At 45.3% G+C, this 23634-nt stretch overlaps 1 protein-coding gene and 1 long non-coding RNA gene across 4 annotated transcripts in view; one reads left to right on the top strand and one right to left on the bottom strand.

The window, feature by feature from the left end:
• LOC128852515 (uncharacterized) overlaps positions 1-23634 on the bottom strand; it is a 49641-nt gene that overhangs the window by 19095 nt on the left and 6912 nt on the right. The window lies entirely within an intron of this gene.
• MYL1 (myosin light chain 1) lies at positions 4090-23260 on the top strand. 3 transcript variants are annotated; one of them, XM_009566906.2, is made up of 7 exons: positions 4090-4313; positions 15571-15598; positions 18752-18895; positions 20456-20629; positions 21139-21216; positions 22057-22108; positions 22937-23260. In XM_009566906.2, exons 1-6 carry the CDS (start codon positions 4185-4187, stop codon positions 22083-22085), a joined length of 582 nt encoding a protein of 193 aa, XP_009565201.2. In that variant the 5' UTR covers positions 4090-4184; the 3' UTR covers positions 22086-22108; positions 22937-23260. The 3 variants fall into 3 exon arrangements, with proteins under 3 accessions (XP_009565201.2, XP_009565203.1, XP_053926029.1); XM_009566908.2 differs by lacking the exons at positions 4090-4313; positions 15571-15598 and adding exons at positions 14421-14553; positions 15301-15325; XM_054070054.1 differs by lacking the exon at positions 4090-4313 and adding an exon at positions 15308-15325.

Below are 23634 nucleotides of genomic sequence, written 5' to 3'. Positions count from 1 at the left end.
GTAAGTTCTGACAAAGCCAAATCGCTAGTAGATTAATTGGGCATCCTGTTGCACACAGCCAGCATTACAGCCTGAAGCTGAGATCCTGGGAGTCTGCTGGCAGCAGATCCTTGGCTTGATAATGTAAGCCTGTGGTGCAAGAATCAAAGATGAGCAGTCCGGCTGAGGCATTAATCTCTCTTTTATGGACAAAACCACACGTTTAAGAGAGAACACAAGGATCTCTGTAGCATCTTGGTGTGAAAACCCACACCCAGTCTCTACTAGTTCAAGAATAGCTTATGCACAGTGAAATGGATGATGCATTCCTTACAAATTTACTATGAACTGTGGTAACTGATATTCTTGGCAACTGCCTGAATGCCCAGTTCTTTCCTGGAGGTTCTTGGCCTCAGTCTCCCGGCACCAAGCTTCACAATCTAACTGGTGTTGGAAAAAAAACCATCCTACATGTTAGTTTTGCATTTCACTCAACTCCCCTTGTTTGTGTTCAAAAGGCTTTCTCATGAACTGCCCTGTACTTCTTGTACCTTTGGATAACAGGATCACATTGGCTGAATAAAATAGGTGGCTGTGCCAGGGCACAGATTTGAAACATTACAATCTTTCTCAGAGCTCATCATTTTCTGAGCCATACATGCACCCTTGCAGCTTTTCCTGCTTACACTGCAGTCACACAGCCTTCAGAAGAGGAACACCCCAAATATTTACCAGTGACAGGTGTCAGAGAAAAGCAGACTATCAGAAAGAGAGAACATGTCAGACAGCTGAAAAGACAGAAGGTAAGCGTGCACAGAACAGGAAAACAGCTCCTGGAAAAGCCTGCAATAGGTTGACTGTCCTTAGGTAGTTGTTAACACCCACTCACCTTGCCCAAAACACACACACTTCCCTTATCTTAATTCAACTAAACACAGCCCAAACACTTAGAAGTTTTGTGCTGGCCAGAGCTACAACCCCATTAATTAAACCATCTGTAAACCAGGCAAGCCCCAAGGAAGCTGACCCCAACAACAGCTTTTGTTCCAACCAACAGCTTGCTCCCTACTAGATTTTCTGGGGCCTTGGGAAATCGGAGGCTCGTTCGCCCTTCATTCTGCCTCCCCTCCACACGGATTCTCCTGCAGGAGAGAGGCAGCCACGCACCCCGCAGGAGCTGCGCACCCCACGAGCGAGATGCCAGTGATAATTCGCATCCCCAGCTGCTGCTGCTTTCCCTTAGAAGCAGATCCCAGCAAGCACGAGGCAGAGGTTGGGGGTTTGCTTGAGGATTCCTATTTGCATAAAGCTGCTGCTAAAAGTGGAAGAGGAGTGCCCCTGCTGCAGCCCCTCTGCAGCCCAAGGCGAGGTGGTACAACAGCACCAGAGACCCTCAAAGGGCAGCTCCCACACAACAGCACAGGGACACAGCTCCTCTGCAGCACTGGAGACAGTTTTGCTCCACAGGAACAGCCTCAGGGCACTCTTAGGTATCTGGGGATACATTCCAGCTTGCCAGGCAGAAAAACCCTGCCCCAAGTCTAGAAAACTTAACCTGGCAACTGAAATAACGACCTGCATCCTCTTCCTTTGCACTCATTTATCTTCTCATATGATTAATATACAATTCTTTTACAGCAGCTCCTCACAAAGCCTTCTTTTCTGGCAGCATGAAGCATGGCCGGGCGCATCTGGCCAGGCCACACCATCCAGAGCCAGCACTAAGTTCATAGTTCATTTTTCAAAGCCCATCTTCCTTTTAACATACACTTTGTGGCGGCTTTCAGGCTCATTTCATTGCAAACTTCAGGTGACCAGAAATTATTAGATCACAACTGGTTCTGTTTCACAGTTAAAGTTCTCATAGGTGCAGAGATACATAATAATTATTTTAATCACAGAATATCAGGTTGGAAGGGATCGCAAGGATCACCTGGTCCAACCTTTTTAGGTGATCTATAGCTTAAATGAGATGGCCCAGCACCCCATGAACCTGAGTCCTCAAAGTATCCAGCATAGAGGACTCCACCACTTCCCTGGGGAGATTATTCCAGTGTCTCACTGTTCTCATGCAGAAAATTTTCTTCTGGAATCCAATCGGAATCTCCCCAGAAGCAACTTGCACCCATCATCCCTTGTCTTTTCCATGTGACTTATAAAAAGGGAGTCTCCATCCTCTTGGCAGACACCCTTTATGTACTGACACATGGTAATAAGGTCTCCCCTAAGCCTTCTCCTCTCAAGGCTGAACCAACCCAGTTCTCTCAGCTTTACTTCACATGGTTTTAGACTATTTCCACCTAAGTTACACCCCCCAGGACCAGGTCCCCTTGGCAATGACACCACACAGGTTCCTTCTGACATGCAGGTGAAGCCACGCCATCACCTTCCCAGGCAGATCCCTCCCATCCAGCACCTTGGAGGCAGCCAGCAGAGTTCATGAAGCCCAGGCCCTTTGTTCCAAAGCATTCACGAAAGTAAAGGTAGAAAAAAAGGCAGGGGGGTTGGAACTAGATGATCTTTAAGATCCATGGCCAACCCAAACTATACTAAGATTCCATGAAATGAAGTCTCTCGTGGGCTGTGTGTGTTGGTGCAGGTCTATCAATTCAAAAGAGAGGACTTTAGTCCCACAAAGTCTCTTGCTCAAGGTCACGGGCTGTAGCAAAGAAGAGCTCAGAGAACAGGTTTTCTTACATGAAAACACACCTTTAGCCACTCTCCATCCCCTTTTTTGTCATGTGTTTTCGTAAGTTCACCTTCTGTAAAACATATTAAAATGCAAGTGCCTGGATACCCTGCCAGACTTTGGATGCAAACAGTGTGTCAAGGCCTTCAAGATTTAAATTTCTGATGGCAAAACCCTCCACAGTGCAGCTCATGAGGCAGAAATAAGGGCCCCATCAAAAGCCTCACAATTCCTAGCACAGAAATTCAGGAGTCTGAAAGTAAATGAGAGAGAGTGAGCGCTGGACAAAAGAGTCATCTGCAGCCCTGCTTTGTCTGCAGAGGATCTCAGTCGTGTGATCCGAGGGGAATCATCAAATTGGAAAGAGTGAGAGGCTGCTGTGATGGAAAAAAGTCTACTGAAAAAGAGAAAAGCCATTTCCTCCTGGAAGCAGTGTCTCCTGGGGAGCACGGGGAGCAGGGAGGCCCATCAGGAGACTGGAGGGGTGGGAAGATAAATGAGAGGCACAGGCTGGGCAGGCAAACAAGGTGAAAACAGAGGTGCCTCCTTTGCCCTATGGCTTGTTTCCAATCAAATACAATGCAAAAGAAAAGCTTTTGTGTGGGAAAACAGAGCATTCCAGGTGATCTTCCATCAGGGCACAGCTTTTATCCCTAGGAGAGGAAAGAGACCAAAGGAAAAGATTAAAGGAAGCAATATTCGGTTTTAAACACTGTCCTAATGTGATGGAAAGGAACAGTAAGCACAGCTGAAAGACACTTGGGGTCTGGGAGAGACGCCTTGGCTGAAGGCACTGCAGTGTTTTCCTTATTTGTCTGCTTTATTTTTAAACACCCAGAGCCTTTGCTTGATCAACACTTCCTTGTAAAAGAAGGAAGCAGAGGAGGAGTGAAGGGCTGTGGGGAGAGGCAAATGAGGTTGGAAATCCATGATCTTCCCAGCCATGAAAGTCAAAATTCCTACTTGAAACCAAATCCTCCTGTAGCGCTACATGGTCATGGGGGAAAGGGGAGGGAAGGAAAGAAAGAAGATTTATTGCTTAAACAGAACTGAAATTCTGATGAGAAAAAGGACTGTTCAATCCGTGCCTGAATGTCAGCAGCAGAGCTGAAACTGAGGTTGTCATAGTTCCCTCTTCCACACGTGGTTAAAAAACAACACAGGGAAGGTGGTCAGAAGTTTTAAAGAGGGGGGGGAGAAAAAAGTCACCGAAGTCCCTTGATCTTCTGAAGCCCTGCACTCTTATATTCCATTTATAGCTCAAGCTGGAATGACATCCCCCTTGATTAGCAAGCTGTCCAATCCAGCTGCATGTGTCAGAACTGTACGAGGCTCTAAGTGAAATATATATATGCCCTTACAGAGGTTAGCACGCCGGGTCCACCTCCAGGGCACAGGCTGTAGCTCATTCTGACCACCGCTTCTCTCCTGGGAATCACTTTTAAGGTCTGGGGTGTTGAAAGGGTTTTTTTTTTTTGAGGGGAGCACCTTCACTTTCAAGTTTAAGCAACACAAAATGGCACCAAAGAAGGACGTAAAGAAACCAGCAGCAGCAGCACCAGCACCAGCGCCTGCACCAGCACCAGCACCAGCACCTGCACCAGCTAAACCCAAAGAACCCACCATTGATCTCAAGAGCATCAAGGTAAATGGATGAACGCATGCTGCTCGCGGACCCAAAGCGCTCCCGAAGGGGAGAGTTAGCCGAGTCCTGGCTGAGCCCTGCAGTGAAACCCTGTGTGTGTTTGGTTCCAGTTTGGGGAATGAATGAGTAACCTCAGTGGGTGGATTTGTGACCTGCCTGAGCTTCTGGTTGTTTTAGTACCTGGAGGTGTGTAAGGCATGGAGCATGATTTAACACAAGAGTGAAGCCTGGTGATTTCAAAAGCAGTTTGGAGTGTGGCCCTTAGAACTTATTACCAAATCAGTATCAGTTTGACCTGTTGGTAAAGCTGCATTTAGAGGAAGTGACAAAAAAACCTTCAAATCCCTTGAATCTGGTACACGAGGACAGGAAAGGGCTACTGAGACTTGAAATGCGATGTTTTTCCATCTCACTGCACCAAAACCAAACCTTATTTTGCAGTTTTCCCTCTCCCAAACTTTGCCCCCACTTGATGACCCTTTGGCCATGTGCTTTGAGATCAGCACGGCTTAGCTTTAAGAGCAGAAACAAACCAAAACAGATTAAAAAGAGAGAGGGATTTGGCAGTTCCATCTATTTTCTTTCCATTTGCATTCTACAACAAACATTGATACAGGCCATGAGCTGGAAAACCAGGGGTGGAAGCATTTCAAGTGATTTCTTCTGACCTTTCCGTATTTGCTCAGAATTTGCAATGTGCTGCATATCGAAAGCAACAAAGGCTTCTGGAGATTTCCCTCTGCCTGCACTTCCATTCAAACTCATGCTGTATTTAGACTTTGCGTGCCAACCAATATCACCAGGTGTTGCCTTGACCCTTCAAAGAAAACTCCTCTGTGTTGGGAAATTCTTTACTTAGGAAAGAGGCAAGGGAGGTTTAGTGGTTAAAGGGATGAAGAGACAGCGCGGTGTCTCTGGGTAGGACTATAAATAGGAATTCTCCACCTACCTGACAAGCTGATTGGTCCCAGCACCAATTTGCTTGATTCTACATAAGGAATAGTGCCTATTACGGAGAAAAGAAGGAGTACAAAGGCTTCTAATAACACCTACTTCTTTTCATCTTGTGATGAATTCTGTTTCAGGTATCCTTGCGCATGTAAGCCTCAAGATCAGGACCCGTTTAGTGGCATTTCTTGAAGTTTACTTTAATTTTCGCAGTCAGGAGTCAGTATTTTTCTGAAACTATGAAGCTCCTCCTAAGGCTGAAGCTGAACCCACTGGGAAACAAAACAAGAGGGGGGATAAAAAAGACATTTCAATACTTCGAGCGATCCTAGTAAAGGCTACTGGGCAGAAAGTATTTTGAGAATACTGTCTGAAAATTAGATTAGACCTCACATTTTGCTCATCTCCAGAGATGAGGAGAACCCAAGCTAGATTTCCTGCTAAATAATTTAATATGATTTGATAGCTTTCTATGTCCAGTTCATTAGGGGGGGAATAGAATTTTCGACTCCAGCAATCCTAGCTAATCTATCGTTACATAAACAGACTTAATAGTATATCACCATCTAAAAAAGGGCAGGCTGTGGTCTGAGTCATCTATGCAGTTCACTCCTTTACTCCGACAGCTCTCTATAATGGCAAGAAATACATATCGGCAGCGCAGCGAGAATGTTCCGGGTTTTGTCATATTCAGACTGATAAAAGAAGATAGCCCCCAAAAAAAAAGAATTCAGGGAAAGAAAATCAGACAAAATATTTTCCTTTTTGAAAGGGGGAGAAAAAGCTGGGCTAGTATAAGACAAAGCTATCTGGTTTTAATGATGGTGTGGAAGGATTACCTTCCCTATTTGCAAATCAACAAAGATACTTGTAGTGTGATGGTTCCAGGACTGTCCTGCATGCTTAACCCTAGCATATACCCTTCTACAAGCATCTCCTCCTCTCCGTGTCCTGCCCAACCACGCTGCCGTGGCCACAAGGCGATGCGGAAACCCATGAAAACAACACACATCCCTGCTGTATCTGCCCTTCCCCCAAGACCTCACATTGGTCAAGGGCTGCCCAGGCAGACTGTGGCACCTCCAGCACTGGGATCTCTGAGAACAAGCACCAGGAATGACCATGGTGCTTTCCATCCTGCCTTGGAGCAGGGTCTGGACAACCTCCCAAGGTCTCAAACAGCCACTCTGCGTTATCCTATTTCACCCTCTTGAGAGCTCAGGCATTGAAGGCAGAAAAAAGCCTTCTTGCAAGTGATTTGACTGGAAGATGCAGCAGCGTCAGGAACCAAAATATTCTGTGTCTTAGCCTAGTCTCTTGATTAGCATTAATTAATCCTGAATCCTTCCATTCAGCCACCAAAGTCTCAGCACAGAGAAAAGCACAGCATTGTTTCAAGCAAAACTTTGGAGCTGGGGAGTACTTAAAACTGAGCTTTTTGATGGGGACTGGGTGAACCATCCCTACCCTGGGATTCTTTGCACCGATTTACCAGGCATGGGGGGGTCAAAGCCTCCAGCACTTTGAAGGAGGGCATCAGGTGGGCTTCCCTCCACTCCTCAGGGGAATTCAGAGCCACACCAGAGCTTGCTGCTAATGAGAAGTGCCTGGGAATGCCAGGCTGCAGTGCCACGAGGATCTTGGGAGTCAGGCAAACACACAGAGAGGCTTTGTTAGCTTTTGTAAAGAGACATCCAAGCCTCTTCCAGCTGTTACAGCTGGAGTGGGTAAGGGTTGAGCTGCCAAATAAGGGTTTGCAGCAGCCAAATTTGGCAGTGTACTTCATTTCAAATTGGCAGAGATCATATTATTCTCCAAAACAAACAGGAAGGTGGTTTACAAACCTAAGCGGTGATGATTTTGGTGGTAGCCACCCTCTCAAATGCTTCTGCTTGGCCTGTCTTCAGGGAATCTGATTTTCTGAGCCTTTTGGGGTGCATGCTCTGAAAGTCAGGCTTTTTTCCCCCCTCCCGTAAGAGGTCTCAAGCTAGGTTCTTGCAGATGCAGACACCTCAAAATTACCTGTCACCATCAGAAATTGTGACAGGTCTTTTACTCTCTTCTGTTCTTTTCCCACCACTTTAAATTAACCAATTATGGAAAATATCCAGTGACTTCTTAGTACCAATAGCCTCTGATGTGGAATTTTCTATTTTTGAGCACCATCTATTGACTATAAAACCAAGTAACAGGAACACCCAGTTTGGTAAAGACTCAAACCTCTAAACTTAGCCCTTTCTCAGCTCACCTCAGGTTACAGTACAAGAACTACAAGAAAGTCACAGTAGGGAGGAAGAATTTAATTTAAAATGTAAATGTAAAGACTCTCAGGAAACACCATAAACCTCAATCTGCTTTGCACAAGCCTTTCCAGACCAAATTTCTATTTCCAGTTTTCCTTATTAGTACCATGGCTTGGATTTGAACAGTAGGTACAAAGATGCAAGCTTAAATCATAACTGAGAAGAGCAGGGTGATGGATGTATTTGAGAATCACTACAAGGAATCAGCCGTGATTAAAAGCAAAATGACCATAACCAGTAATTTCCTTAAGAGAATGCCGAAGAAATCTGTAGTTAAAACTGTGTTAAGGACAAGGATGCCCCCAAAAAGAGAGCTGCTCTGGTTTGTCAGCTTCCTTCTCCCATACCAGCCTAAGGGAGAAGAAACACCAAGATGACAAACAGCACTGCTACGGGTCTGTGTCTGCAATAACTGGGATGGGACTTTAATGATGAGAATGTCTTATACTCGGGTTTGCAACTGGGAAACAGATAAATTTCATACCGCCCAAATTTGTTTAACTTGGTCCCTTATGAGGAAAGTGAAAAAAGATGTTGTTTTTTTGACTGGAAATCTAAAAGCCACTCCCAGAAAGTTCAATCCTTGGGCTGAACGCAGGCTCAGAACATGGACTGCAATGTTTTGGGGTCCTGGAGGTGCCAAGTGCAGAGCTCCGTAGGCTTCTGCACTGTGGGTGATGTGGATGCATTACACCTTGATCCGGTGTCACACCAGGTCCTTTACTTTGAGGATACACGCAAGTATCCTCTCTCAAACAGACAGAGATCAGGTTCTTGAAACTATCCATGGCATAAGTGATGTTCCCTTGGTGTACAAGGCTCCTCATGCTGTTTGTTTCCAGTATGAAACCCCAGTACCCCTATTATGCCATGCCCAACCACAGATAAGCTATCTACATCTTCAGGGGAGCAATAATTAAAAGCTATCAACTAGTAAAGACTGGTTAAGGCCTTGTGTAACTGTGTGATGCATGACAGAGCCTGCTGCATGAAGCAAACCTGTGCAATCGGGGTGGTTTCTTGTAAATACAGAGTTCTAAGGCACTAAGAAGTGTTTCCCCCAAGTGCCCTTAATTCTTATTACATTCACTACTCAAGGAGGTCACCTCTGAACAAACACTGCGTTGGGTATAACCAGAGAGAGAAACTCACTAAAAGGCACTGACAGAAAGCTGCTGGGCTGGAGGGCGAGCAGGACTGCAAATGCCAGCTGAAGCGCTCCGAGAGCCACTGCGCTGCAGCCAAGCTCCATGTGAAGCTGCAGAGTGAGAACAGGAATGTTAACAGTAGCTTTGCTCACAGCGCTAAGGGCTTGCTTAGGAACGGGCAGGTTTTTGCTGAAAGTTTTGGCACTGGCCTTCAGATTACGCCTGATGCGGCTCCAGTGACAACTCCAGAAAGATTCCCTAGGAATTCCACTGGACAAGGTCAGCAGCCCCAAGTGCCCTTGCAGGGAGAAAGGGGACAAGCACGAGGATGACTTAGCCTTAAGAGATAAAAAGGTTCGTGTTCGACACCATCTAGACCTGGTTCCTGCTGCCACTTTGACCACTGAGATACTGCACCGTTTGGATCCACTGCAGAGCGGAGCGGCCTCAGCCAAATCCCTGTGAATCTCACCATCAATACCAGCCCCACACTGGTCACAGCCACTAAAGCACTACACGGATATGCCATGGCGCAGAGGTATCCCAGGACAGGTATCTCAGACAGCAGACCCAGCTTTGCACCAAGACAGAGGGAGGCAGAATGAAGAGCAAACAGAAGAGCCACCTAGTTCTCTTCACAAAGGTTCCAGGAGAACTTTGCCTCCTTTTCTTCCTGAAGCACTACTAGGCATAGAGTCTCCAATTAGCCCTGTGTAGTAGCAGTTTTTCTTATGCCTGCTAACCTGAAAAATCATTTGGAAGATACTGAGTTTCTACCAGATCCATTCTTAGTAACTCATAGCTTTGGCACTATTTAAAATACAGACACCTACAGCTTTTGGAGGTTCTGAGGAGTGACCAATTTGTGTAGAAACAGCGGAAATCAAAGAAAATTACATGGATAATAACATTTCAGGAGCTCACAAAGTCTTAACAGGGGTTATGTGGCAGAGCCTTATCTCCCACCAACCAATAAATCAAATCCACCCCGTGATATTTCTAAAACACTGCTTTAAACCCCCTTAGAGAGGTTGTAACAGATAGTAACAAGCTATTTGAGTTTATCTTACATAAGGCAAAAAGAAGGGGACTAATTTAACCACAAGTAAAGAAAGAAGTTGTTAGTAAGGAGATCCTGAACAGCCAAGCTGGAAATCTGCCTCCTCTTCACTGAGGCTTTATTACATCTTACACCCATTGCCAAACCCCACTCTCAACTGGCTGCCGTGCCGCATAGCGCTTAAATGTCAAGTAGCAATCACTTAAATAAAGTTAATATGCTAACACTGCCGCTGGGAGGCACATTAAAACAACAAATCCCTCTGAGAGCAGCGCTTCGGAGCCTAGTATTTCCTCACACATCCTCTCGATTGTGGGCATTCAGGCAAAATTAAACACAACTAGAAAAGGGAGGCTTTTACAAATGAGCACAACAGAACATGCTAAGCTAATGAAATCTACTCGAAACAGCGCGATCAACAGTGCTGCTTGAGCACATTTCCCTCACAGCCATTTCAGAGGGCACGTTAACGAATCAGCAAGGCTCATCCCAAAGTTTTTGCATATTTGAAAAGCAACTGTTAAGTTCCAAGCTGGGAAGTTACACAGAATGCTCAGAAGAAAGTCAAATTCCTCTGTAGTTAATTTATTTAACTTGGATTTTGATTCTTCCAAACCTCACTGCTTCTCTCACGCACAATTTTCTCCCCTGTATTAATGGCTGTCATTTTTATTCCTTCTTCAATGGTGTTTCCAGGCAGCCCTGCTCTCAAAACAGAGCTCTCTTTCTCAAGACCTCATCTGCTCCAAGTGTTTCTCTGCCTCATGAAAGACACGAGGCAAAATCCACCAGGCCGTTGGTTCTTACTCAAATGAGGAGCCTCTCAAAAATTAGTAGCATCGTCTGCACAAGCTGTCGAACCACGATGAGGGACAGGAGACAGCCCCGCTCTTCCGAGGGGGTTGAGCTGTGTAATCCTGCACCCAGTGATGTCTGCTAGAAAATATGTGCTGCGGCATTAATCAAGAAGCAGGCATTAATGGTGAGCAGATAGCAGATCAACTGGCTTATCTATGCCCAAACCCCCTTTCCTCTAGTCCAGAGCAGAAGGCTAAATACACAATGAGTATCCTAAGGGATGCTCCAATTTGCTGCTCTGATATTCCAAGACAACCTATACGTTCTCAGTCTCTTCCGTGGAGACAGCACCTTGAAATATATGGTGACTCTGATAAATTCCTAAGATGATTCCCTCCTCTGTAATTTACCCAAAGGGTAACAAGCAGATGGAGCTGCTGAATGCCTTAACTCCCAGGAGCATCTTCTCCCAGGGCCTTTTACCCTGTCCAGACATTTAAACATCTACAGCAAACAGAAATGTGGCTGTCGCTCAGGCATGGCTGTACTCAGACCAGTGCTCTCCAGTCTAAATAGAGCCATAGAATGGTTTGGTTGGAAAAGACCTTCAAGATCGAGTCCAGCCATACCTGTCTGTTACTAAACCAGCTGCCTGAGCACCTCATCTGCCTGGCTTTTAAACCCCTCCAGGGACAGGGACTCCAACACCTCCCTGGGCAGCCTCTGCTGGTGCCCGAACCACATTGCAAGGGTTGGGGCCCCAAGGCCAGGAACTGGGGATTTGCTGGGAAGGTAGGAATTTCAGTAAGCATTTGGAAATACAAATCAGCGCAGACTGGCAACAGAGCTGCATACAGTCCTACCCAACCTATTGAACTGGGACCCGCTCAGAACTCCCCCACCCAGCAACAGGAGGAACAGAAGAGGGTCACAAACTGTATAGGAAAAAGCCATAATCTTAAAAACAAAACCTCAAACCCTACCACCTTTTTTTTTTTTTTTTTGGCACAGTTATCCTTCCGGATAATAGCACTGTCCTTAAATAAGGGCTAAGCCAAGCTCAGAAATCCAGGTCCTTCTGATATATTTTCAGCCTTTCATTTATTCTGCTGAGGGCAGTTTTTTCTTGAAGCCAAACTCCATCAAATTTCAGCATCTTCCCTAAAGCCCCAGGACTCATCGTGTCCTCTAACACTGCCAGGATGAGAACAAAGTTCAGTGCAAAATATTTCTTCCAATCTTTGGAAGCTTACGAAAGCTAACTATGGGGCAAGAAATCTTACCTCTAATTTCTTTTAATAAGTTTTGGCAATATTTTCTATACCAAGGCCATTTATAGGGGCTCTTATCCAAAGCAAGAAGTGTTTTAAGCCCACAAAAGACCCTACTGCCTTAAAGCAGGGTGATTCTTAAATTCAGGCAAGTGCAGCATGCCCATGCTAGGTTTAACCCCAGCAAACCCCTGCCAAATGAGCTTTTATTCAAGAATCAGCCATAAAACAAGGAGCTGACGTGGTGCACTAGTATTTCCACGTGTATTCTGAGCTGAAGTCTCACACGGTCAAAAGATTGATCAGCTTACACAGCATCCTCTCCATTTATACGTGTTTGACAGCCCATTGAAACCTGATTGCTGATCCAGTGATCGGTCTTCTACACCCAAGACAAATGCACCCCAGTCACTTTCCACTTGGCATTGACAGTCTTTTGGGATGGGCTTTGTTGTAGCCAACCGTAAATAAAGCCTGTCTGGAAACAAGAAAAATGGGTTCAAGAAAATTAGGTTTTCCTTTAAAACATTGGGGTTTTAAAATCCTGTTTTCAGGCAAGCATTTCCCAGTAGCCAGCACTGGAGAGCAAGAAGCTGAGGGCAGAAGGCAAATTCCACAAAAGGCAAGACTTTGCCTTGACCCAAGCAACATTTCAGCTCTGCCAAGGTCTTGAGAAAGCTCCTCTATTAATGCATGGGGACTGATGGCCAAGAGCTGTATTGGCTTTCTCCCAGCCCTGGTCTCAGCCAAAATTAGCCAGGAAGCCTGCACTGTGCTAAACCTGTGTTTGCTACTTCAGATAAAAGCATTGACCCCCTTTTCTACACGACAACACCTTCATGGTTCTACACTTGGTCCTGAACTCATCCCTACTCCTGCAGGCTAAGAAATTACAAACAGCAAAAAAAAAAAAACATGAAAGGGAAAGATTGGCAGTGGAGCATTTTTCATACGTAGCACAACTTTCAGATATTTCTCCAACAAGGTGGATCAACTCTTTAGACAGAACATTTTCCAGTTGAAACAGCAAGCTTAGATAATCCCCTTGCAGTTCTACAGAATCATAGAGTGGCCTAAGTTAAAAAGGATCCACGAGGACTATCAAGCCCACAATGTATCTTCAGTTTTTAAAATAGGAGGTAGGAGGTTAATGCCTCAAACCCTGCCAAGTTTTCTTACCTATTGTGATCATTCTATTTAAAAGAAACAACCAAAGAAAAAAAAAAACAAACAGAAAAGTTAATTCTGCTTGGACTTGGTTCTTTCTCCAAGTGGCCTCAACAGACTGAAAAGAAACATTCACACAGGTTACTCTTATCCACAGGAAAATTGAGTGAGCTACAGGAAAAGATTTCCCTCCCTAATCACATTTTGTCATTAGGAAGCCAAGAGCACTGAATGCTCAACAGAAACTAAGAGAAATTAGAGAGGAGACTGGAGTTTGCAGCAGGGTGTCTGTTGTCACACAACTGTTTCTACCGCAGCTCCATCACACTCCTCACCCAGCTGAGGTGACAAGGAAAGGAAGAAGCTTGGAGCAAAGTTTCCAATCCTTTTACAGCATCTCCCAGCGTCAGCTTGGAGATTTGACCTGGACTTGCAGGATGCTACGTGGTGGGACTGGATCTACTGAAGAAGCTGCAGCCTCTTACCTCCTGCAACGTAACCAGAAACTCCCCACGTGTAGTACTACCACGATCCTTTCACTCTACAACCCAAAAAGCAAGTACCCCTCCTTCCCAACACAAACAGCCATCCTTCCATTCCACAAAGTCTTGGAGGGTCTTAGCTTCTATCACGGCTTCTTCCTTGCCCCCACATCCCAAAGCCCTCAGCAGCACCACCTCTCACCACACCAGTGAGCTCCAAAGCCATCACACTGGTGTCCTACCGAACTCCAGCCCTGGAGGAAGGGTGCCCTAGAGACCACAGGCTACTGAGATTACAAACTTCCCGATGTCGTACGGGGTGTTACATCTCCACATCAGCTGCCAACCTAGCAACACAGCTGGATTCAAAATGCACAGATCTTTTTTTTCCTTAAAAACGTTCAAAATTCAGAAAACATGACCAGCACAGAGGAAGAGCTTCACAGCGGGTCACCACCTCCCTCAACAGGTTAATCTTCTGCTCACTGCCAACAGCTGGATCCCTCCACACAGATAAGCCACAGCACCACCCAACCAACATTATTCACTATATTATCCCTATCAGCATTGAGCAAAACCCAGTGAAGGTACAAGGAGCATCCAACACGCAAGCCACGTGTAAAACCAGCCAGCTGGGCCACCACGTGGCACCTCTCCTCCTTATTTGCCAAGTTTAGAGCTTATTGGAGAAATAGAACCTTTCCCTATTAGGAAGTCTTGGTAGGTCTGGACAAGGAATATCCCCTCGATGGTACGGACCCAGAAAGTGCTGACATGAATCAAACTTGCTGCTTGCCACTCCCTGCCCCTCTCCAACCTCCTAAAAATAGCCACTGTAAGATGTCCATCAAGACATGGAGCCTCCTGTCACTTTGCCCTAAGAAAGCTAAAGAACTCGCCAAGGGGAGGGACCGCTTCCTTCTGACACCTAATCCAGGCAATGCCGTCAGCACCACCGGATAAATAACGGGAAGAAAGGCCAGGAAAGCAGGACCACTCTCGAGACCTCTCAGCTAATCCCTCCTGCCCGTCTGCTGCTCTGCTTTTCCATCTCTCAGCCATGGTGGGTCCACTGGAAAGCTAACGGTTAGCAGCGAGCCAGTGTATTTTACAGAAGCGAATCGGGCTTCTCGCTCAAGTTAGTTCTGGGGGGAGGAGGACAGCCCAGAAGAGAGTTTAGGTTTGCTCGGCTTTCCTCCTTAAACCTAAAGGCTGTGCGAGGTTTTCCAGTGAGCCTCGAGTTCTGCACCAGGCGACGGTAGACGTGCAGCTCCCACAGCTTCAGACAATTTGTTCGTGCTGTCTGCTAAGCACTGGGGTTTTTAAGTTGGATGCAACCTGCTAAAGTGGCAAACGAAAAGAGTAACGCTTTTATCTAGAATCATAGTTTAGTACCTTATGAAACAATGTGCTGTCAAAAGCCTATTTGAAACACAGACTTTAAGAGATTGGTTTAATTTCTATGTTAATGTAAAAAAAGCTGCTTGTAAAGCAATATTACTTCTAATCATCTTAATCAAACAGGTTTATACTAAACCAGCAAGTGACCTGGTGGTACATTAATGTCTTCTTTGATAGTTAGAAGACTTTGGGTTGTTGTTGCTTCTAGCCACAACCCTGCTTTCCCTGGGATGTAGATTTTGATGCATTCTTGAAGAACAGACTTGGTGGTGCATTTTTACAAGGGAAGCCGGTAGTCTAGGCAAGACAGACGTGAGAGCGCTCAGCTACTTAGAGTTCTTTGCTTTCTCTCAGTGCATTTTCAGCAGTACTAGTTCTCTTTTCTCTCTTTTTCTCTTCCCAACTGCAGTCCTTCACTCCTGACCAAATTAATGGTAAGTAAAATAAAAGTTGAACTCTAACAAGGGGCAGAAGGGGGAACACAATGGCTACAGAATGCTAAATACTCACCAGTCTTAACAGCTCTTTTGCTATCTGCGTTACTTCCATGTATCTGAAAGGCCACATTTTTGCTGTTTTGGAAGATGACTCATGGATTGAGCTGGATGCTTTAAAAACCAGGTTCTCCCCCAGCTCTCCCTTCCTAAGCTATTTTTTGTGATTGATTTCCTTCCAACAGATCGAGTTCTCCAAGGAGCAGCAGGATGGTAAGTTACAAGAGAGCCGATTTGTTGTACATGTACGTGGGTTCAGAGAGGAACTACAGAAGTTTAACTTTGCAAAAAGATAAGCTAGGGCTGCAGCTGGTATAATTCACCATGCTCTTGACTTCAGAGGAGCTGTGCTGGCTTATGCTGAACAGGAATCTGACTGTAGATTTACACGTAATTTATCCGAGTGCTTATGCGCTGCCCAAGCAGAGAGGTTTATGCCATGGTACGAAGAGGAAATACGCTGGTGTTAGCAGCTCTGCCTACTGCACATCTTTCAGTCAAGCTCCCGTGCTGGCCACACGCAAGGATGCTGAAAATAGGTCTTGTATTTTAAAACGCACAAGGGAAATGGGCAGAGGAGAGAGTGGGCTGAAAACTTAACTGAGCTGCAGTGACATTGCTATTTTCCATGAACAGAAGGTACAAGAGGCCTGTGTGTTCCCTTTTGCCAGGTGGTGTCATAGTAAGGGAGGAACAAACGCTGTTTCTTCTGTAAATACATTCACGAAGCATGTAAATAATTAGTGACTTCCATAAACTGTTGCATATAAACACAACAGTCTGGATATGCTGCAATTCCAGAGCATCTTTCTGCATTCTTTGCTTCACGAGCCACCAGCAAGTTACAAATCGCTAGAAAGATTCAATTAAAAATTCTGATACGACCAAAAACCTTCGTTAAAGCTCTGGAAATCTAAACTGGTGTGTTTTAAATATCCCAAGAGATGCATTTGGGTTATATTAATAATGTAATTTTAAAAATAACATCCAACATTCAATTGCAAATATAGTAGACTCTTCTCTGTGAGCAAATACTTAGAATGGAAGGCACATGGACTGATTTGAAATCCAGAGGGAGAAGAACAGCTGGAAGCAGGTCTTGAGAGCCCTAAACTTCCTGAACTGGGTTACATCAAAGCAAGAATGGGTCAAATTGTCGGGTCAAATCCATCAAAGCAAGAAGGAGAGGTACAACACAGTGGGACTAGAAGCATTTCTCTTTCTGGAGTCCAAACACTCCTGGTGACAAAGAAAACTGTTTGGACTCCTCACTTTTTAATTCTCAAACTTTCACAAAAGGATCAGGAGGGTTTACGGGAAAGCGCCATCAATTCAGAGCTGCTGGTGTGGGTAACAAAGGGAAGTATTTCTTTCGGCTTCCCTACATATTTCAGATCATCCAGGAACACTGTGATGGCTGAACCAAGCAGCAGAACAATTAAAAGCTACCTGAGACATAGGATTTCCCAGGAACAGAGATGTCCCACCCTCCTAACTGTGTCCAGCCACACAGCAGCCGGGCAGTGCCTTCCTCAGAGAGAGATTTCAGAGGAGGTTGTTGCAGCAAGAGCATAACTAGGACTAGCTATATTAAAAACAAATAAAACAACACAAAGCTAAAAAGAAAACCCCACAGCAAAGATATGTTGCAGTGAAAAACCTGCCCGAGAGGCAAAAATAAAACCAGGCCTTTCTTCTGAGCTGGGGAGCAGCGTTCAGAACCCAAAGAACATAAAACTTCATGGGATTTACAAAGCCGAGAAACTTTTCTGCTGGCTTTGCTAATAGCAAACTGGCATTGTTTTACACCTCGCTCTGGCTAAATGTCATTAATGCACCAGATGAAGGATCGGATCTTGTGGTATATATCATTACAGCTCCATCGACCTCAGCTGCTAGAGCCAGTTTTGAGTTGGTGTATTTAAGTGGAAGCTCTACACAGGTCCAGGAGGCCTTGATTTCATACCCTGCAGTAAAAGCTGTGAGGGAAGAGGGTGAGCAGTAAAAGGGTATAGGTCTTTCCCATCAGACAGTAAGATGATTAGTTTCAGATGGATTAGATTACAGCGGAGCAGGCAGACATCCTGTATCAGCAGTTTTCCTGGGCGCCAGCAACTCCTCTGCTAAGGCAGAATATGGATGGCTACAGCAAGAACCTCAATACCTCTACATCACACATCCCCGATGCAAGACAAATGAAGACATGATATGAAATGTGGTTTATGACTCCTAAAAGCACAGAGAGCATTCCACTTACACACGCTGTGAAACACAAAGCCTGTCTCGCTGCTGGAAGCGCATCATGGCCAAGGAAAAGATATTTCACTTGGTTTACTTGGAGCTAAACACAGCATCATCAGACACCGCAGTGCAGAAAAGATCAGCAGGAGAGTCTAAGATGCTCTGACATGAGGTTCGATGATGGCTTTTTTGCTAGACCCTTGATTTCTCCTCCTCCCCTCTTTTATAATTACACATTTCTTTATTCATCACAACAAATACGCTAAAAGTCCTAAAAAAAAGAGCAAAATGTTTGACATTAAACTTTGCAACAGAAGATGAAGATCTGAAGTATGATGAAGGCAACCCTCTGTCCTGGTTTTTCTAGGAGAAATGTCTGCACCCCAAGTCCTTGCAGCAAAAGGGAAACCGGTGAACATTGATCCCTTGGCAGCACTGAAAGAAGCAAGATCTCCATGTGTGCACAGTGGAAACGCATGGGAATAAGGCACCACACAAGTATTAGTGCTGGAAAAGCTGGGTACTCACGGATCAGTGAAACGCAGGGACAGATTACAAAGCACAGACAAAGGATGGAATGAACATGAGTAGAAATGTCATTGTAAGGCAACTTTAGGGGAAAGCTAAAAGCAGAAGCATTGTAAATCCACCTCCGAGTTTCGCATTAGCACCCGGTAGTTGAGATGCTGGGATGGCAGGGAGGTGTTTTGCTCTGCTAGGCACTCCAACAGAAAAGTTCCAGTCCTCTGGTGAGACAAGTTGGAGTGGATAACATTTTTACCTTCTGCTGCTCTGTGATCTAAAGAAAGCTGTTCTTGAATGGCAGTGCCTGTATAAAGCCTACCTTTCCCTGTGCTCAGAATACCCACAGGGTCAATCACAAAGTTACAGATGTCTATCAGACCCAGGAGAGCTATGAAAGGTAGATATCAACATTTAAAAATAGTGAAGCCAAAATGTCAGAAGGGAGGAGTTTTCTTGGGCTCATGGGCCAAAGATTCCCCTGGCTAATTCCCCTGGAGTTGGTGGAACAGGGCCAGGAGACAACAGGCTCCTTTCTTTGTCAATACAACTTGTCAATAGGGAGCTGCCCGGCTCAATTTAACCACTGCTCTTCCCTTGCAGACTTCAAGGAGGCCTTCCTCCTCTTTGACAGGACTGGCGATGCCAAGATCACCCTGAGCCAGGTTGGCGATATCATCCGGGCGCTGGGGCAGAACCCGACAAATGCCGAGATCAGCAAGATCCTGGGCAACCCCAGCAAAGAGGGTGAGTACCCTGCAGGTTCTCGGGCAGGGGAACTGTCAGCAGCAGCAATAATCACAGCAGGAGGGAGAGGGGCTTTCACTCCCATCAGGGAGAGCTCTGCAGCAACCATATAAGAAATTTCTCCACTTCTTCTGGAAGAGGATGAGGAGGAGGAATAGAGTGCTCAGAAAGAGGAAAATCTCCTTAGGCTACAGAGAAATTTCTGTAGGGATCATTTTGGCATTAACTTGGTGTAATGCACACTCACTGCGGCTTACAGTCCATCTGTGCTCCGGCCCTTGCTGAGGCACTACAAGTCCATTTTTGACAACTGATACTCAGCTCTTCTACATAAGCCAAGACATGCCCCAGGACTAGAAGCCCACCTGGATATTTCTGCTGATAGGCGTGGTCTGCCCAAGGCTCCTACACACCTGGGACATGCTGAGGCACATGTTGGACATTTATTAGATGTTTTCTGTCTCCTTTTCTCCTCTCTTAGGGGCAAAAGAAATGTTAATTACAGTAATCATCTTCTAACATGGTCCTGGCTGCAGGTGAGCACTGATTTCAGTCACTCAGAGCCACATTAAGATAGGCTAAATTATGTCCAGACCCTCAGATCTGGTAAAGGCAGCTCCGAGGAACAATTCAGAAGAGCAGAGTTAAGCACTGGCACCAGCAGGAAGCCCTGAGCAGAGGGCTAGCACAGAAGTGAGACTGTGACAGTCCTTACAGTGACTACAGCAACAACCGACAGTTATTCTCATATTCTGGGTAGTCAAATAGCTTCTGTAAAGAACTGTATGTTGAAAACCCTCTCCTGTGTTTCCATCCATTCCGTTTCATTGCTGTCCGGGTGAAGGCTGCTCTCTGCAAAGGTCAAGGAGCCAGCAGGGAAGATCTGTCACAAAAAAAAATCCTTTTATTTGGCAGTCTTGCTCCAACACAAGCCATTTGGCTAAGGTCTCACTGAGGACTAGAGCTTATGCCTCGTGAGAACAAAGGGGTTCAATGCACTAAGCTTGTGAGTCCTTGAACCTCCACAGGGCAGAGGTTTAAACCTCCATCCATAGTGAATCTGGACACCATTACCGACTAAACATTGCTATTTTAAATCAGTTTATTCTTCTCCTAGTAGTCTTTGCTACCACATCAGGGAGACCCTGAAGAGGTCAGTAACAACATCAGCAGCCTCAGGGGTTTAAGTCCCAGCATCCCACTCTGGTCACCTCTTCCTACTGCTGGGGCTCACGATTCCTGTTTACTGTATTCTGGAGTTGTCTACCTCCAAAATCCTTTCAAATGTCACGTCATACAGGTTCAATTTCTGAAAGAAAAATACAGATATAAGCATATAACAAGAAGAGGACTGGAGTAAGGATGTGAAAAATCAGGTGGATGTGGAAACCAGCTTCCACAATAAGAAAGTATACATATTCTGCATAGGAACTGCCAAATCCTGAGGCAAAGACTAGAGAAAAGGATGGAAAGAGGTGCACCGATGAGGCAGGAGGCACTCGCACATTTCAGGGTGAAAGAACACACATCTATCATGTAGCAACTGGTGTTTCCTTCCAGAGATGAATGCCAAGAAAATCACTTTTGAAGAGTTCCTGCCCATGCTGCAAGCAGCCGCTAACAACAAGGATCAGGGCACCTACGAGGACTTCGTTGAAGGTCTGCGCGTCTTCGACAAGGAAGGCAACGGCACAGTCATGGGGGCTGAGCTCCGTCACGTACTGGCTACTCTGGGTAAGGGATTGGCATGTGCTGAGCGCTCTAAAAATTGCTGCTGTTTGAAGGCATGGGAGAGGGAGGGAAGATATTCCAGCCAGCTGGGAGCAGTAGCAGGCTGGAAAGCCAGACAAGACTCTGCGTTTCCTAAGTGGGAATCCACAAAGAAAGCAAACAAAACTCAGTAGAAAGACCAAAGGAAAAGGTTTGGTTTATTACTCCTAAATTCAGACCAGGTATTAAGAGTGCCTGTTTCTGAAGGGACAGAGAAAAGAGGCTGTATGCCTCAGTGATGTAGCACACGTGGACAGAGGTCCAGGATTTGCTGCATGGTTTCTTTACTCCGCATGAATAACTAGAATCTGTGTCTCTATGCTCACTCCAAACTTCTAAAGAGTTACAATTAATGAAACTTAGCTCATATATAGATCTTTGTGATACTAACTCAGGAAATAAGGAAAGCCTGTAGGATTCAGCCTCAGCTGTGCATCTGAGGAAGAATTAACAAAGCTCTCCCCACTCTCCAGGTGAGAAGATGACAGAAGAAGAAGTAGAAGAACTCATGAAAGGTCAGGAAGACTCCAACGGCTGCATCAACTACGAGGGTAGGTGCAAGGGTTCAGAACCCTCTTATCCTACATTTCTCTCTCTCGCCAAGTTTCATTGCAGTTGGCTTTTAGTTTCTCAGGAAAATCAGACAGAACTGCAGCCAAGTTAGATTGAAAGGATGATGCATGAAAACAACCGTTGCAATGTGCTTAGCCTGCAGTCACATCACTAAAGACACCAGATTCCACCTCAGCAGAGAACGCTGCTTCAGTCAATGCTAAGTGTCCAGAATCTGACTTTCTGTAGAGCAGTTGGCAACTGGAACCAGTCCTATAGCTAATTCCGAGACAAAGCGCTCTATTTGTTACATATTCAGCCTTATCATATTCAAGCAGGGTGAGAATTTGACTTCTTAAAATCATGGAATGGTTTGGGTTGGAAGGGACCTCAAAGCCCACCCAGTCCCACCCCTGCCATGGGTAGGGAAACCTCCCACTGGATCAGGGGCTCCAAGCCCCATCCAACCTGGCCTTGAACCCCTCCACGGATGGGGCAGCCACCACTGCTCTGGGCAACCTGGGCCAGGGCCTCCCCACCCTCACAGCAAAACATTTCTTCTTAAGATCTCATCTCAGTCTCCCCTCTCTCAGCTCCAAACTATTCCCCCTTGTCCTCTCCTTGATCAAGAGCTCCTCCCCCAGCTTTCCCATAGCCCCCCTTTCAGTATTGGAATGTTGTACAACATTAAACACTTCAAACATCGCCACATCATCGGGTCAAATCCATTAAGAAGCGTGTGTTTCTAATGCCATCACCTCAAACAGCTGGTATTTTTAAAGCTATTTCTCAAAATAACATTTGCTGCTGCTTCTAACTGTATATGTATTTTTCCACAGCATTTGTAAAGCACATCTTGTCCGTCTAAGTGACTTCCCCAGACACCAAACGGTATGTTTCTCTCATTTGTACACTTAACTTTGCCTGTTCGCTATGCTTAAAGGCTTCCATGTACCCACAGCCACATAGAAGTTATAAAACCAATGTGACAGTGTCACCCCAGTGACACAAGTATAACAAAACAGAACTGTTGTTCAAGAGCAAAGAGAATAGGAGCGCGATTCTCAGGTCCTGTTCACAGTTCTGTAACTGTTTCGAGAGGATTTGTCAAACATACCCAAACTGTGAAAAGAAATGCTCACTTTATTCATGGAAACACTCAGGCTTCAATATCACCCTAGAACTCTGTTGTCATACAAAATGAGAGTTCAAGTTATGCAAACTGACAGCCTGAGATGTTTATTCTATAAGCACATTGAGATTTTGTTATAAAAAGAGAGATCTATCCCTTCTGATAATTTGGAATTTCTGTAGACAGAACAGCCGAGTACTGGTGTGAACAGCTCTTCAAACCAAACAATTATCTGAAAAAAATCTCCTAACAGTTGTGATCACTAGTCAAAAGAGGGCTTCAAAAGTATGCAATCATTTATCAGCTCTTCTACGAGTAGGGAAAAACACAACAAAACCCCTGCACCCTTGATACGCTACAATTTCATCACAAAGAAACCCAGCAGCTGTCTTTAGGCCACAGACATAAAGCATCATGGGTGTGTGGAGGGTGAGCTGTTAGTTATTCTAACCCTGGGAAGACAGATTCCCAACTCCCGTACAGAGCAACAAATGACTCAAAATAGAAATAGAGGGCTCAGTGTGTCATTTTACAAGTGTTTCTTCAGCCAACATTGACTTCAAGCCAATTCTCCCATTCCTTCCCAGAACAAGTCAAATTCAGAAAGAGACCAGATGGCACTCAAGATTTGCCCGAAATCCCTGCTCAGTCTGTCACCACCAACATGGAAACTGCGTAGAACTGGATGATGTGCCTCCAAGCTCACCATTTTTTACCGCTGCATCCATAGATATCACCTTTGGGGCACTACACTTGCATTTAAAAAACCTGAACTTTCATCAAATAAGTTAAAATGGAATAAACTGCATCCATCCAGGATCCATCCATCCCAAGCATCTCTTTCCATGTTGTTTGCATTGAAACGATGTAATGTCTCAGAAAAAATAAACATCAATAAATCTCTGTGGTCACTTTGTGGCTATAAAGTGTTTTTTTCCCCCTCACTGTTCGAACCCACCCAAAGCAGCACTCAGCGCTTAAGTTATTTTCTCTGTAAATTGTATTTCACAAAATAAAGTTTTATGAGAAACAAAAGTAATAGACAACTCCAGGAGGTCACTACTCAATCCGAATGAGGCATTTTCTTTGGGGACCGGCTGAGAGAAGGAAGAATTGGGGAATTACCACTGACATCAGCGTTTAAACATTTTTGGGAGAAGGAAACCTGGAAGCTGGTGTCCAAACAGCTCCTGGGGTGGCACCCAATGCAGGAGGCGAGATCCAACACTGGCCAAGGCGGCCCTGCTGCGAGGGGAATGCAATGCTGCTCTTCCAAGCTAAACCT

This window comes from Cuculus canorus, chromosome 6, assembly GCF_017976375.1.
Source record: "Cuculus canorus isolate bCucCan1 chromosome 6, bCucCan1.pri, whole genome shotgun sequence".
Taxonomy (NCBI): domain Eukaryota; kingdom Metazoa; phylum Chordata; class Aves; order Cuculiformes; family Cuculidae; genus Cuculus; species Cuculus canorus.
This window is presented reverse-complemented; position numbering and strand designations above follow the sequence as displayed.

Excerpts from the sequence above, each read along its gene's own strand:
- MYL1 (XM_009566906.2), top strand. The coding sequence starts at position 4,185 with ATGGCACCAAAGAAGGACGTAAAGAAACCAGCAGCAGCAGCACCAGCA. Across the intron at positions 4,314-15,570 it reads TTGATCTCAAGAGCATCAAG|ATCGAGTTCTCCAAGGAGCA; the intron begins GTAAATGGATGA and ends TCCTTCCAACAG. Across the intron at positions 21,217-22,056 it reads CGGCTGCATCAACTACGAGG|CATTTGTAAAGCACATCTTG; the intron begins GTAGGTGCAAGG and ends ATTTTTCCACAG.